The sequence below is a fragment of the Desmodus rotundus genome, chromosome 3 (genome assembly GCF_022682495.2).
Source record: "Desmodus rotundus isolate HL8 chromosome 3, HLdesRot8A.1, whole genome shotgun sequence".
NCBI classification, from domain to species: domain Eukaryota; kingdom Metazoa; phylum Chordata; class Mammalia; order Chiroptera; family Phyllostomidae; genus Desmodus; species Desmodus rotundus.
Window position 1 is genome coordinate 155,192,303 of NC_071389.1, and position 15,198 is coordinate 155,207,500.

At 46.3% G+C, this 15,198-nt stretch overlaps 2 protein-coding genes across 2 annotated transcripts in view; one reads left to right on the forward strand and one right to left on the reverse strand.

The window, feature by feature from the left end:
* Positions 1–202: 202 nt before the first annotated feature.
* Positions 203–2,512, reverse strand: CCDC184 (coiled-coil domain containing 184). Its single transcript, XM_024575668.3, has one exon. The coding sequence runs from the start codon at positions 2,011–2,013 to the stop codon at positions 1,426–1,428; it is 588 nt and encodes a 195-aa protein (XP_024431436.1). The 5' UTR covers positions 2,014–2,512; the 3' UTR covers positions 203–1,425.
* Positions 2,513–5,510: 2,998 nt separating this feature from the next.
* Positions 5,511–15,198, forward strand: part of ASB8 (ankyrin repeat and SOCS box containing 8) — a 35,145-nt gene continuing 25,457 nt past the window's right edge. The window contains exon 1 of the mRNA XM_053921567.1: positions 5,511–5,628. The gene's annotated coding sequence lies outside the window, so the exon portion shown is untranslated. The remainder of the gene's footprint in view (positions 5,629–15,198) is intronic.

Below are 15,198 nucleotides of genomic sequence, written 5' to 3' on the forward strand. Positions count from 1 at the left end.
TGGGGGTCAAGGTCCAGGATGGAAGGGAAAGCAGAAGCGTAGGCAATGCCTGTTCTAACTAGGGCAGGTATGGTCATCTCCTTGGAACCAGAAGCAAGGAGAGAGGAGGGATGATGTGGTCCCTGCAGTTCCCAATGAGCCCTGGTCCATGCAGTGAGCCAAGAAGCCCAGCCCTGACATCCCCCTGGTACCAGTCAGCAAGAAGGGGAGATGATGCCTCTTTATTAAGGTTAACACCAAGAAAAAGCATCGAGAAGGAATACACAGAGGAGGAAGGGCACACAAAGTCACCACTTGAGGAGGTGGAAGGGAGGCATGTCAGTTAAGAACCTCAGGACACTCACATGCTGCATGCCCTGGCTGGGGGGGGGAGAGGGAGGGAGAGGGGTAAGCGCCACGATAGCCTGGGGCTCGCAGAAGGGTCTGAAGCCCCCTGAACCTAAAACCAGAGCCACACGCCCTGCCCCTCAGGGCTCACACACTACTACACAAGTGGACACACGTAACACGCACAAGACATGGAGGCAAGACCGAGAGGCAGCGGGCAGGGACGCATCGAAAGGAAAAGGAACTGAAGTTAAGCGGGTGTAGCCAGGAGAGAGACAGTTTTTGGATGCGGCCCCCAAGAGCCCCTTAAATGTCCCCTAAATCTGGGCTGTTGCTGAGAACCCCCAAGTCTCTGCCTGTGGACTGGGCTCTTTGTTCTCTAAGTCCCAGTGAGTGGAAAAAGCAATTCCAGATGTAGTCAGTGAGAAGGCAGGATCCGCTCTGCATGCAAAATCCTAGAGGTTGAGCTATTGTGTCTTCATGCACATTCACAGCCAGCTCCTCTAGCCCAGGAGCCCTGGGAACCCCATTCTCCCAGATTCCTAGGGCTGCAGTTCCCTCCTCAAGCTTCCTTTACCAATCAGCAGCCGCAAAGATCTGCGTGAGGGGAGAGGCTTCTGCAGAGCGCCGAATATCTTGGATTTCAGCAGAAGGGGAAATTTTCTGTTGCCAGAACAGAATACCCCAATTCCTTAATTTCTAGGTAAATCGTTAGAGACTATTTGCCATAGTCCCAGCTAAGTTCTTTTTCAGAATAGAAAAAGCAGAGTTTTATTTACACAATTCAGGGGTTCTCCTGTTGGCTGAGGAGGGGGAAAAGGCAGGGTAGGGGATGGATGGGAGTCCAGAGATGGGCGCTTCCTCTCCCGGAACCTCACCTTTCCGCAGTTTGCTACGTCTCGCTTGGTTAGGCAGAAAGAATTCTCGGTGCTCCCAAAGTCCTTCACCCTAGAAATCCTTCCTCAAGGAGTCTCTCTCTGCCTGACCCACAGCGCAGCGGCCGGAGGGAAGCGTGCTGCACCGCGCCGTTCAGTCCACTCGCGTCATGCACTCGGAAACCCAAAGCCAGCTCGGGAAAGTAGTGCCCCTCGGGGCCCCTCACAGGGAGGCCTCGCCCTCCAGCTGCAGCAGGGTAATGTCGGGCAGGTCGAGGGGCTCCACAAGTGGCCCGTCCCCCGCAAGGAGACCGGCACAGGGGCTCTCTGAGCCCTCACAGTGACTAGTGGGTGTGGAGGAGCGGGGCATTCCCTTCTCTTCTTCATCGTCGTCCTCCTCGTCCTCAGGATCGCGACCCAGCAAACCGCTGTCCTCGATCCCAGGCGAAGGGGTCTCGGGCTCTTTGGGGGCGCCCGGGAAGCTACCCTTGCCGCGGACCACGCCCAGGCCGCCCTGGCGGGGCGCCGTGGTCATAATCTGGCACATGGAGACAATGGCTCGCTGGTTGGCGCACACGTCGTCGGAGAGCACCTGGATGTGCGAGGCCTGTTCGTCCAGGGCCCCCCGCATGGCCCTCACGTCCTCAAACAGGGCCTGCAGCTGGGCCTTCAGGTGCTCCATTAGTTCCTTCATGCCGCCGTTGTACTCGCCGGAGATCACGTCCCCAACGGCCGGCACGGTGGACACCTCCAGAGGTGCCGGCACGTCGCCGCCGTCCTTGGTCATGATCTCCAGTAGACCGTCCTCCATTGAATGGCAGAAGCGGGCGGTGGCCGCTGTGGGTCCGATCCAGCCCGACTCCCGGAATGGAGGAGGGGGGAGGGGGAGAAGTCCCCGGAGCGACAGGGAGGAGCTGAGGTTAGAGGAGGCTTCCGAGAGGGGCGGGGAGCCGACGCGCGGAGAGGAATCTCGGCGGCGGGAGCAGCAGGATCCGGGGAGGCTCGGAAGAGCCTGGGGGACGAGGACCCGAGAGGAGTCCCAGGGCCGGAGTCTCTCCCGCTCACCCCGGGGCGAAGACGCCCTGCCCTGCCTCGCCTCTGGAACTGCGCCCGTGTCAGCGCCGTCCTCTCGGAGCCACGAGCAGCAAGTGCTCGCCGATTCCCTGGGTCACAGAAGCATTTGCGGAGGGGCCCGGGTCGAGACCAAGGCCAGTAGCGGGTAGGGCTCGGGACTCCCCTCGGCGGTTAACTGGCAGCGCCCGCGAGTGTGGTTGGAGCGGCAGGGGCGGGTCTCCCAGCCGCGCCGCGGATGCTCCCCTGTTTCCAAGGCGACGCATGCCACGTAAATGACGTGCGTCGCCATGGCAAGCAGGAAGTGGAGAAGAAAAGGGAGGATGGCTGGGAAGCTGCAGTCGGGCTCTGGTGTGTGAGCGTGCGGGAGGGGCGGGAGGGGTGGGAACGCTGCAGTGGCCCCAGCTGAGGCCGGAAAGAGCGTGTGGCTGCAGTATTTCTCAGGAAAGCATGAGAGCAGGTTGCTGCATAGTCCCCCAAGTCCGGGAGAGCTCGTCCCTTCCCCGGTGCGGCGCTAGGCACTGAGCGCGACTGCCTTGGAAGGACATTCACCCGCCCGCCACCCTTTCTCAGAGGATGGCGCTACAGCGGGTCTGGCTTCTCTGTCCTCCAGCCATTCGCAGGAAAGTAGACTGGGTAGAGAAGCGGGCGCTAATAATCCCAGGCAAGAGCGGAGCGCGGCGGCGCACCGATCTGGCGGTGGAGGTGCAGAGGCAAGGGAGGGCGCCCCTGAGGTTTCCGCCTCGGTCGTTGCAGTAAATCACCCCTCGCGCAGTGGAGAGCACAGGAACATGGAAAGGATGGGGGGATTCCCTCCTGTAGGAGACCCAAACACTCCTCCTCAGGCCATTGGGAGTTTTTCCACGATGGTGACACAAAGTACTTAAATTTTGAGAATGAAAGCTACACAATGACAGAGAATTTTTGTCTCTTCCGCGCCCTCTATCACCATCACGGAATCCCCAGAACCTAAAATAGTGCCTGGCACGTAGTAAGTGTTCAATACATTTGTTGAATGAGTAACAAGAACCACTATGTCCCGTTCTCTCATCCATAACCCTGCAGCCCTCACATACTGGATTTAGGAGACCCGAATGCAATTTTGTTTCTGCCACTTATTAATTCAGCGACCTTTAATAAATCATTCTCATGGTTTGTTATGGGATTGGACTGGGTAATTTATAATATCTCTTTTTAAAATATATTTTATTGATTATACTATTAGAGTTGTCCCAATATTCCCCCCTTTGATCCCCTCCACCCAGCAACCCCCACTCCTAAGGCAATCCCACCGTTGTTCATGCCCATGGGTCATGCATATAAGTTCTTTGGCTACTCCATTTCCTATACTGTACTGTACATCCCCATGGCTATTCTGCAACTACCTATTTGTACTTCTTAATCCCCTCACCTCTTCTCCAGTTCCCCCATAACCCCTTCCTATCTGGCAGCCATCAAAACGCTCTGCATTTCATGATTCTGTCTCTGTTCTTTGCTTAGCTTGTTTTTTAGATTCAATTGTTGATAGATATGTGTATTACTATTTTATTGTTCATAGTTTTGATCTTTTGTTTACATAAGTCCATTTAATATTTCATATAATGATTTGGTGCTGATAAACTCATTTAGTTTTTTCTTGTTTGGGAAGCTCTTTATCTGCCTTTCAATTCTAAATGATAGCTTTGCTGGGTAGAGCAATCCTGGCTGTAGGTCCCTGCTTTTCATAACTTTGAATATTTCTTGTCAATCCCTTCTAGCCTGCAAAGTTTCTTTTGAGAAATCAGCTGACAGTCTTATGGGAACTCCCCTGTAGGTAACTACCTTCTTTTCTCCTCCTGCTTTTAAGATTCTCTCTTTATCTTTACCTTTGGCATTTTCATTACATGTCTTGGAGTGGGCCTTATTTGGGGTTCTCTGTGCTTCTTGGACGTGCGTGTCTATTTCCTTCACCAAATTAAGGACGTTTTCTTTCATTATTTTTTTCAAATAGATTTCCAATTTCTTGCTCTTTCTCTCCTCCGTTGCGCACCCCTATGATGCAAATGTTAGACCTCTTGATGTTGTCTCTGAGGCAGTTTACACTGTCCTCATTATTTTGGATTCTTTTTTCTTCTTGTTGTTCTGATTGCTTTTTTTTTTTTTTTTTTTTTGCATCCTTAAGTTCCAAATCATTGGTTTGATTCTCAGCTTCATCCACTCTATTGTTATTTCCTTGTAAATTGGTCTTTATTTCAATTAGTGTATCCTTTGCTTCTGACTGGATCTTTTTTATGCTGTTGAGGTCCTTACTAAGTTCCTTGAGCATCCTTATAACCAGTGTTTTAAACTCTGCATCTGATAGATTGTTTATCTTTATTTCATTTAGCTCTTTTTTTGGAGTTCTGATCTGTCCTTTCATTTGGGCCATCTTTCTTTGTTTCCTCATTTTGGCAGCCTCCCTGTGTTTGTTTCTATGTATTAGGTAGGGCTGCTTTGATTCTGTGTCTTGGTAGTGTGGCCTAATGTAGTAGGTGTCTTGTAGGGTCCAGTGGCACAGCCATTCCTATCACCTAAGCTGGGTACTCAAGGTGTGCCCCCTGTGTGGGCTGAGTACACCCTCCTCTTATAGTTGAGACTTGATTGCTGTTGGCAGATCAATGGGAGGGATTTACCCAGGCCAGTCAGCTGTAAGGACTGGCTGTGACCACTGACCATCAACCTCTGCCCTCCACAGAGGATCAGCTGTGCAGGGGCAGGGTGGTGGTGCTCTGATGTGGTCTGTACCTGCCCATTGGGTGTGCAAGTCCTGGGGTTTCCTGAGTGGTGCAAGGAAAGTTCAGCCCCCACCTGTGTTCTGCCCAGGGCCACCCTTCCTGAGCTATAAAGTAGTCTGAGATGGCTGCTACTTGTGCTGGGGTTGGAGAGTTCCAGGTGAGGCCAAGCTATGAATCTAGGCTGGCTGCTGCTAGTGCTGGGCCTGGGGCCACTTCACAAGAGGTACAGGCAGCTGGGGGTTCACTAAGGCTGGCTGTTGCTTGTTTGAGAGGATTTAGAAAATTGTGAAGCATGAGCCAAGACCAGCCACACATGTGGAAAAGTCCCTTTTCACAGCTCAGATGGATCCATACGTTGGGTGGGACAAACAGTGTTGGCCAGGTTGATGGAGTCTCAGATGTGGCAGCCTCCTGCTAGCTATGTGGCTCTGTGGGGAGAGGGTTCAGAAAAGGGACAATAGCCTCTGCCTCTCTTTCTGTCTAGGAGAAAACTGTCCTGCAGCTCTCGCCTTCATGCCAGACACTTTCAGTTCTTCCCTGTTTGCCACTGGTGCCTTTCAAGCTGCTACCCTGGTGCTGGAGCTCAGAGGGAGTGAGTCTGAGTAAGTCTGTTTGTGGGTTCTTCAAGAAGCACTTGCTTGGGACTCCAGAAGTTTTTTCCACTGACTCAATCCCTACTGGTCTTTGCAGCCAGAAGTTATGGGGGCTTATCTTCCTGGCTCTGGAACCCTGGGCTGGGGGGCCTGTGTGGGGCTAGGACTCCTCACTCCCAAGATATCCCTCCTGAATTTTTATCCATTACACGTGGATGTGGGACCAGGCTGTTTTGTGTCTCTGCCCCTCCTACCAGTTTGGATGGATGTGGGTTGGTTTTTTTTTTTTTTAATCGTGTAGTTGTTAGACTTCCATTCAACTTGATTTCTGATGGTTCTGAGTGATAGTTGTTCTGTATTTTAGTTGTAATATTGATGTGGTTGTATGAGGAGGTGGGCCATGTTTACCTATGCTGCCATCTTGACCGGACTATAGTATCATTTCTAACTCTGAATAATTTTCTGCATCAGCTAACAGGGGAGGCCCTGGGCAGGCCCAGTGCCCAGGTAAAGATGTACACTGAGTGTCTTAACCTTTGTGACAACTTCTTTCCCAATTTGAGGTGTAGAGTGGGAGGGGGAAGAAAATTTGAATTTGACATAGTTACAGATGACTTCAGATTGAAAAGCAGAGAGTACCTGGGCAGCAGCATACTAACTAATAATGGCCTTAGTAAATTGGAGAAGCCAAGTGATCAGAAACCAAAAATGAAGTTCACAAGAAGAAATAAGTCTGGGGAGGAGAAACAAATTATATCACTCCAATATGGGGAAGGCTTAGGTATGAGTGAGTATTTTGTATACTAGAGATTCAGGGATAGCAAATGTGTTATTTTGGATTTCCCTGGTTGCATACTCTAGTGAAATGGGCTGGTCCAGAGGAACTTTTGTGGTACTAGAGAGCTGTTTGGCCTATGCCTGTCTTACTGTTATTAAAATAGAAATAAGTGGAGAAATATCCTAAATAACAGAATGTTTCATCTAAGGCATTGTTGATATAATCCAGTATTATGCAACTATTAGAAAATTGATTTCCCTAAACAAATATATGACAAATTAAAACCCCTACAGTATTGTATTTTTTTAACATTTTATTTATTTATTTTTAAATATTTTATTTATTTATTTTTAGAGAGAGGGAAAGGGAAGGAGAGAGGAGGTAGACATCAATGTGTGGTTGCCTCTTATGTGCCCCCAACTGGGAACCTGACCCACAACCCAGGCATGTGCCCTGACTGGGAATCAAACCAGCAACCCTTTGGTTCACAGGCTCACGCTCAACCCACTGAGCCACACCAGGCAGGGCAGTATTGTATTTTTTAAAACAAATGATCCAATCCCATTTGCTTGCTCTTTCTTTCCTTACTTCATTCCACAAACTCGTGGCACTCTTACCTTGGCTATCATTACTACCTCCACTGTGTGCCCCATGGGTTCTTCCTAAGGTCTCTCTGGAGAAGACAAAAATGCTTTTCCTTGGTTTCCCTAAGCAAGCCAGTGTGGCCTGGCATTTACCAAAGGACTTTATCAAAAAAACTATAGAGAAACTAGAAACAGAGGCAAGATGTGTGTGCACACTCACAGCCAACCAGCTGAGCTTACCCAGCTTAAGTTTCTGATCATACTTATAGCGAGCACATTCTCGGGGCTTACAGGTTCAGTTCTTCCCTGAAGACCTCTGCTATAATCAGAAAAGACTGATATAACTTGCAGGGGTTTTGCCTAGGTCTGTTACTTCACATCTCTTGACCAGCATTTGGCATGGATGATTTCATCTTGCCAGCTCCCGTACCCCTCAGGTGAGTTTGTGCCTCCTATCTACAAGGAGTCACCCTGTCTCCAATGTAGGGCCTCTTGTCCTGGCCGGTGTGCCTCAGTTGGCTGGAGCATTGTCCTGTAGCTGAAGGGCCTCTCATCTTAGCCTTAACCTTACTTTAAACATAGCCCCCGCAGTAGGAGCTGGATTATACCATCATACAAGGCCCTTTGCCACTCTTGTTGAGGATACCATGTATGTCAAGGCTTTCAGCATAAGATTGCATCATGCTGCCCAGAGGCACTGGCATGAAGTCCACTCAGAGTTCAAGGGGTCTGAGCCTAGAGTGAGGGGAAATATTGGAGAAGCACAAAAGAACATGGGAAACAGGTGCAGAGACCATGGGGTGCAGCTGATCCAGTCAAGCTCCAGGTCAGACATGAAAACTAAGGGTAGGTGGGAACTGGGGAAATGGACTAGTAGCAGGACTTGCAAATGTAAGGGGGAGACAATTGATGCTTCAGATTCAGAAACAGATTACTTTAGGAATTGTGGCTGAAAACCAGTCAAAGAAGAACAGAAGGCTCTGATCTCAGAAAAATACGAGGGACAGATGCAGCAAGTGAAGTAGAGCTTCAGTAGGCTTGCTGGGTCACAGGGCTGGTCTCTCCAGACACCAGTGCCCCAGGGTTTGCTGAGTGAGTCTATTCCCAAGCAAAAGGGGGTAAATGGATACTCTGGCCATGTCACTAAAGTGTGCCGTATAACAAGGACAAATAACCCCTACACACTCCTCTTCTGCTTCCTGCCTATTATCTGTCCTCTGGGAAGCACCTAGCTGTGCTATTGCTTTATTTCAGCCTCATAGGCCAAGGTCGGGGGAAGACTCCAGGCTGTGTAGGCATGAGTCTCCATCGGGTACACCTGGTTCAAACACAACATTCTCACTACAATTATGATTCTTAGTAGTCTACGCCATTTTCCTCTACCTGTGTCTGGCTTACCTCCAGGCTCATTTTGTACAGTCTGTGTACTTATCGCACTATCCATCCAACAGGCACGGCGAAGATGCTGGCTTGACTCCTGTACATTTAGAATGCTGCATCTTAGGTCTGCAGTCCCAGACAACAGTCCCAAATTCAACTTTTACGAAGCTGAGTTGCCTTGTGGCCCGTCTCAGCATGATATCACATTCATAAGAAAAACATCCAATGGCCATAACGAATTATAAAGCAGTGTCGATTTTTATTATAGTCTCTGGGAAAATTCGTAAAAAGTTTACATTCTTAGCATAGAGGAAAACATCTTAAACTTCTCTTTCTCCATTCATCTCACACATTATGGTATAGCCATCTGCCTTTCTCTCTCCTTTCTTCCCAAACACCGCCAGACTTTCTCTCAAGCACAGCCCTTGCTTTTCCACGCTCCCCTCCCTGCCCTTTCACTTATTCTTGGATGTATTCTTTTTCTCTGCAGCAGGAAGAAACTCCTTGTCCTTGTTTCAGCTCCTTTGATTCTGCCCCGAATCTGCACAGGTGTCAGGAGCCCCAGCTGTTAATGACAGGGGCGCTTCCTAGAGGGTAGGAAAGATGGAGAGGCTAAGAATATTCATCTCGTTGTGGGTTTTGTCTGTCACACATCGGGCTGAATTATCTCGGTATGGGAGGTGGTTTGCTCGTCTCCTCCACTCTTATAAAGAGAAATGGGCATGGTAATTTTCAAGGACCCTGGACCCTTATGAGCCTCTGACTGGAGAGGGAGTCCAACTGTCTACACTCTCAAGAGACCCCAGTGCAGGGTGTCCAACCCACAGCCCGCGGGTGCGGCACAGGATGGCTGTGAATGCGGCCCAACGCAAAATCGTAAATTTACTTAAAACCTTTTTTTTGGCTCATCCATTTTTATTTAATGTGTGGTCCAAGACAACTCTTCTTCCAGTGTGGCCCAGAGACGCCAAAACGTTGGCCACCGCTGCTCGTGTCTTGCAGACTTGGCCAGGGGTTGAGCCGTACACCCACACCCCTCAGTGAAGGCCTGAGCTGGTCTTCCAGTTGCTGGCTCTGTGCCCTCAAACCACTGTTAGGACTAAAGGACATTCCCTGCCCTCCTTTCCTTCTCTTCCAAATTAACTTTACTCAGAACAAGAATTCCAGGGAACCTTCCAACCTCTCATGCAGTCTTATTTTCCCCTGAAAATAACCTTTCATTCCAACGAAACCCGTGTTGCTGGCGTCCGCCCTGTGTTCCCTCTCTGCACCGCCCACTGCAGCAGCTTCTCCTGTGTCAACGCTTGCAGAGGCTTCTTCCCTGTCAGTGCACATTCAGTCATCTGTCCTGTGCCACTCGACGACTTCCAGTCTAAGGGATGGTGGGTAGTTGGCCACACGCGGAGGCATTCGGAGCCCTGGTGCGGGGCCTCATGCACCCTCCATCCTCTTCATGTATTTTCTGCCCCCAGAAAGTTGCCAGTAGCTCAGGGCCTGATCTGGCTCCAAGTTAGAATCCCCATCAGGCGTTAGTAATGTTACACCATCTGAGCACACTCACGATTTCTGGTACTATGGGACAGTTTTGCCAGAATCTCAGTTCAATTTAGAAAAAGTTATGTCCAAGTATCTGGGCAAGTTATGGACTGTCGTATGTCTAGCACTGACTTCCCTTCCATCCCAAAGAATCTTTAGAACGTTGGCGTCCCTCAGTACTGACTGCTGTTAGCTTCCACTTCACCCCTGTCATATCCCGAGTAAGTCTGTGGTATTTTGATGTAGAAATTCATACATAATTTTGCGGATCTCACTCTTACTAACACATCTATTTATGCCCTCTCCACGCCTCTCAAGAGACATCAAAAGTGGTTCCTGCCACTTTCCTTCTGCTACGAGATGCTATCCCAAGGCCAGGAAGGCATTGTCGGCTGCCTTGTTGTTCCATTCCCCCCCACACAAATGGGAACTGCTCTAGTATTCACGATGGTATCATGGACAGAGTCCCCAAAATGTAATCCACATCTTCAAAGTACTGCAACGTCATGAGGGGAAGAGCCCTTTCCAAGATCTCACCCAGACCCTGAAACCCGTTGCGGGAAAACAGCTCCCTTTCCTGTCGTCAACCGCTGGCTCTCAGTCTATAGGCACAGTGCCTGCTTTGTTTGCTTGTCTGTTGTCTTTCACTTTCCCAGCTGAAGGCGCAAGGATCCCGTCACTCCAGAGCTCTCTCGTCCCTTTACTTTGCTTCATTCTTCTCCACAGCAGTTACCAACATCTGTCATACTATATTTTTACTTGGTTGTTTATTGTGGTTTGTTTGTTTTTTTAACCTCAACCTAAGGTATAAGATCCACTAGAGGAGGGCTTGGTTTTGTTCACTGCCATGTCTCCGGCAGCTAGAATAGTGCCTGGCACAATGGCTCAGTGAATATTTGTTGAGTAGATGAATGAACGAAGCCTGAGTCCATACCTAGAAAGAGAAACATCTTCCATACGGATGTGTTGTCTGCAGAGCTCCAACTCTGCCTTATCTTAGAGAGCAATTTGGCTTCTTTGATTTCAAGCATCCCCTTTGGTGATTTGTGGCTTATGTTCACCCAACCAATGAAATGGCCCCTTTGGTGTTTTGTTTTTTTAAACAAAGAAATACTGTAAGACACATGGAAGTCTCCACGTCTTGCAAAATAGCAAGTCAAAACTCAGGGTCAGGGGACTGCATGCTCTCCCCTACCCGCAAAGATGTTTGAGAATGGGATGATGCCTGTATCCCCATCCTGTGTGCCGAGGAGAAGATCTCCTGACTTATATTCTTATTGTACTAGAGACAGGCTCAAACAAAACAAAACAAAACAAAAAAACCACACTGCTACTGGTTTTAAGATTGGTTGCTAACTGATAAGGGACATAATAAGTAGAAAGGTTACTGTGCTTCTAAGATAGTGTTTCTCTTCCCTTTAAGTCCCTGGACTGGTAGACTGGTAACTTAGGGTAATGTTAGCTCAGGATAGTTATTACGGGAATAAAATTGAGGACTTTTGTCTTTTGCTTGTGCCTTCCCTACTTCTGTTCTAAAACCAAACCAAAACAAAACAAAAATTATCTACATTGATCAAATATGTAACAAAGGAGATAACGATCAGTCTTCCTAGGATAGTAAAACCAAATTAAAACCAAACATCAAGCCTAGGTCAGAAAAACAATATTCCGGGAATGAAGGTTCATCTTTGAACAACCTTAGCGGTAACTTCAGGACCTTGCTTTTCTGCACAGCGTTGTCTGCGACTCTAAGAAGCGGAGGGTGAATGTGCAGGTCACCGGTGATTGCCCAGCTCAAATGCGTTAAGCTGGGACTCGATTCCCCTTGGAAGGTGATCCTGAATCACACCCCCCCCCCCTCCTGTTCATCCCAGTCTGTCCGGTACCCTATCACACACCCACTTGGAGCTGCTTCTTTTGTTACTAAAAACCAATTCCCTCTCATCAATTGCATTAGTGGCTTTTGCAGCTCAGCAGAGCAGTGAGCACCACCCAAGACATCTGCAGGTGTGACAGATGAGAAACTGCCCACAGTTGCACGTCATGAGAATGTGGAAACGCCTCGTGTTTAAGTTGTAGCAAGGTCCGTGGGACATAGGCCTATGCTTCGTACTTGTGGACTTTTATTACTGTTTCAGGGGACCTTAACTTCAAAGAAAAGAGTGATTATGGACAAAAGTTCTATGAAAATGGAGGTGGAACATGGAGATGATGCCAGGGCTGGAATTTGTGTCTAAGGAAGAAAGGGAATAATCAGTAGAGATGTGTGAGAGAAGGAAAACTATAAAGATTTCTCAGTAAATTTGTAGCTCTGAGGCAAAGGAGCACAGAAGGTGGCAGCACCGTTCTGGGATTCCACTGTGAGGGCAAGAGGCAGGGTGAGGCATTTAAGTAAGATTCCTTAAAGGACTTCTTGACGGTGATGTGTGGGAAGAAATAGCCTGAATTTCCTTCTTAGGAGGCCTTGAAAACTGGGGGGGAAGCTTGCTTTTCGGAGTTTTCCTCTATCTTGAGAGGAAATAGATGTATTTATGCTCTGGGTTAAAAACCCACATTTTAACCACAAACCCAAAATTGACAGAGTCCTGTAGCGGAAGTGTTTTTCAAAGTAGGAAGATTATCATAATCTCTGACGCAGTTACTTCTTTAACCCATTTCCTCTTCCCCATTTCTACTAGTAAATTTCAGGTCCTTGTTATCTCCTGCCTGGAGGATTGTGATAGCTTCCCTTTCAGCCTCTCCTTTGCCCCTTCCCCATCCTCTCCTCCCTACCACCCATCTCCCCACAGCAGTCAAAAGAATCTACCTCAAGTTCGGATTTGAGTCTCTTTACAACCCATCTTTAAATGTCCCAAAGGCTTCCTAGAGCCTCCAGCCTCGGTTTTCCAGCTCTTCTGCCTCCCTATTTACCATCAAGATGCACAAACCTACTTGTAATTCCCATACCCGCAGCAAACTTTCATGCCTGCGTGCCTTTATTCATGCTGCTCTCTATGTTTAAAATGCCTTTCTTTCCTTTCCTTTTGGATCTTTATTCATTGTGAAATATAACACAAATATATAAAGCTAAATAAACATACATGTACAATTTAATGAATAAAGACAATACCTGTATAATCAATCACTACCCAGGTCAAGTAACAGAATATTGCAAGCATTTCCTTCTCTCCGCTACCTGAAGTTCTCCCATTCCTATGCTGGAGTCAAAATCATCTCCCTCCTATGGGTAGACACTATCTTGATTATAATATTGATAATAATTTCCTTTTTAAATAGTTTATCAATCACATGTTCATACATCCCTGAACAATATAGTGTAATTTTGCCTGTTTTTGAACATTATATAGATGGCGTCACAGTGAATTTATTCTTTCACAATGTATATGAATGGAATCACAAAATGTATTGTTTTGTGTTTTGCTTCGTTTTTACCTTGTACACATAAAAGTCGTCGAAGTTGTTGGGGTACCTGTGCTTGTTCACTTTTATTTCTCTACTGTTTTCACTGTACGAACACACTGCCATGTGTTTATCTGCATTCTACTGTGGACAGACGTTTCAGTTGTTTTCAGAGTTGGGCTATTACTAGCAATGCTGCTCTGAGTATCCCTGTACATGTCTTACAGTGCAAAAGATTTTCCGAAGTTATACATGTGGGTGGACTTGCTGAATCACAGGTTATGCTCACCTTCAGCTCTACCAGAGAAGATCAAATTGTTTTCAGAAGCAGTTGCAATAATTTACACTTCACCAGCAGAGTAAATATTCTCATTACTTCACATTCTCTCCAACACTGGGAATTGTCAGAGTTTTAATTATTCATTTCTCTCTGATATAATCCCAAGTGCCTTGAACAGAACCTAGCTCACAGTAAGCATGCATTAAATATTTGTTGAATAAATGAATATTAATTTCCAAGCACGGAAATTTTCTAATTGTCTTTTTCTTATTGATCAATGGCTTAAATCTAGTAGTTGAGGAACACTTTTGGTTCAATATCAACCTTTATAAATTTGTTAAAACTTATCCAATAGACAAGTTTTTGTTGATAATTGTTATGTATATACATCATGAAAGAATGTGTTTTGCATTTATTAAGTGCAAGGTTTGGATATTTAGTACATTTAAAACAAATCTGTAAACTGTTTATAAAAATCTTCCATATCCGAACTGATTTTGTCTACTTATACGACACATCCCTAAGAAGGGGTTACTGTAATCTTCCTCTCTGTTTGGGGATTTGTCCTTATAGTTCTGGTAAGTGTTGCTGTATGTATTCGGGGGCTGTATTGTAAGTGTAGTTTACATTTTTAAATTGTCACATCTTCCTGGTGAATGGAACATTTTTTTCATTATTAGGTGGTTTTCTTGTTCAGTAATAATGCTTTTTGCCTTAAAGTTCATTTTGACTTATATTAATATAATGTAATTGCAACAGCTTCCCTTTGGATGAGGAACATGATAAATCCTTTTCCATTCTATGCTCAACCTCGTTTTCCTTAACTTTTAGGTGTATTTCTGGTAGACAGCACATAGGCAGACCTTGTTTTGCTTTGCCTTTTACCTATTGTGGCATCTTTGGTTTTTTATTTAGAGCATTTAGTCCAATTATACTTAACGGTAAAAATTAATATTTGGGTTTCAACTATATTTGTAAATTTATCCATTTCTCATTTCTATTAGATTTTGCTTTTATATTTTGAAGCTCTTTTATTATGTCTTTAATAGTTTCGAATTCTTATGTCCTTTGGGTGAATTGACCACTTTATCATTATGAAATGGCCCTTCTTTATTCCTGCTAATATTCAATGCTCTAATAATTACTAGTCTGATATTAATGATGTTATTTCAGATTTGGGGGGCTTAAATGTTTGTGCGGTATATTTTTTTCATTTTTGCTTTTTATGATATCTGTACCTTTATGTTTAAGGTGGGTTCCTTACAGACAGAATACACGGGCCTTACTTTTTGTCCAATCTGACCATCTCTACCCTTTATTGAGATATTTAAACCATTTAATTTTATTAAAATTATTAATTAGATTGGATTTCAATCTATAAGCTTGCTATTTTTGTTTCCTATTTGTCTCATCTGTTCTTTGTTTCTTTTTTTATTTCCATTCCAATATTTAGACTAAATGAATCTTTAAATGATTCCTAATTAGCTCTTCCTCTCCTTTTCTCTTTCCCTTGCTTTGTTTTATTGTCGTTGTCATTGCTGTAGAGCAGTGCTTTCCAGCAGAACTTTCTGTGGAGAATGGATTGTTCTGTATTTGCACTGTCCAACATGGGCAACCACTAG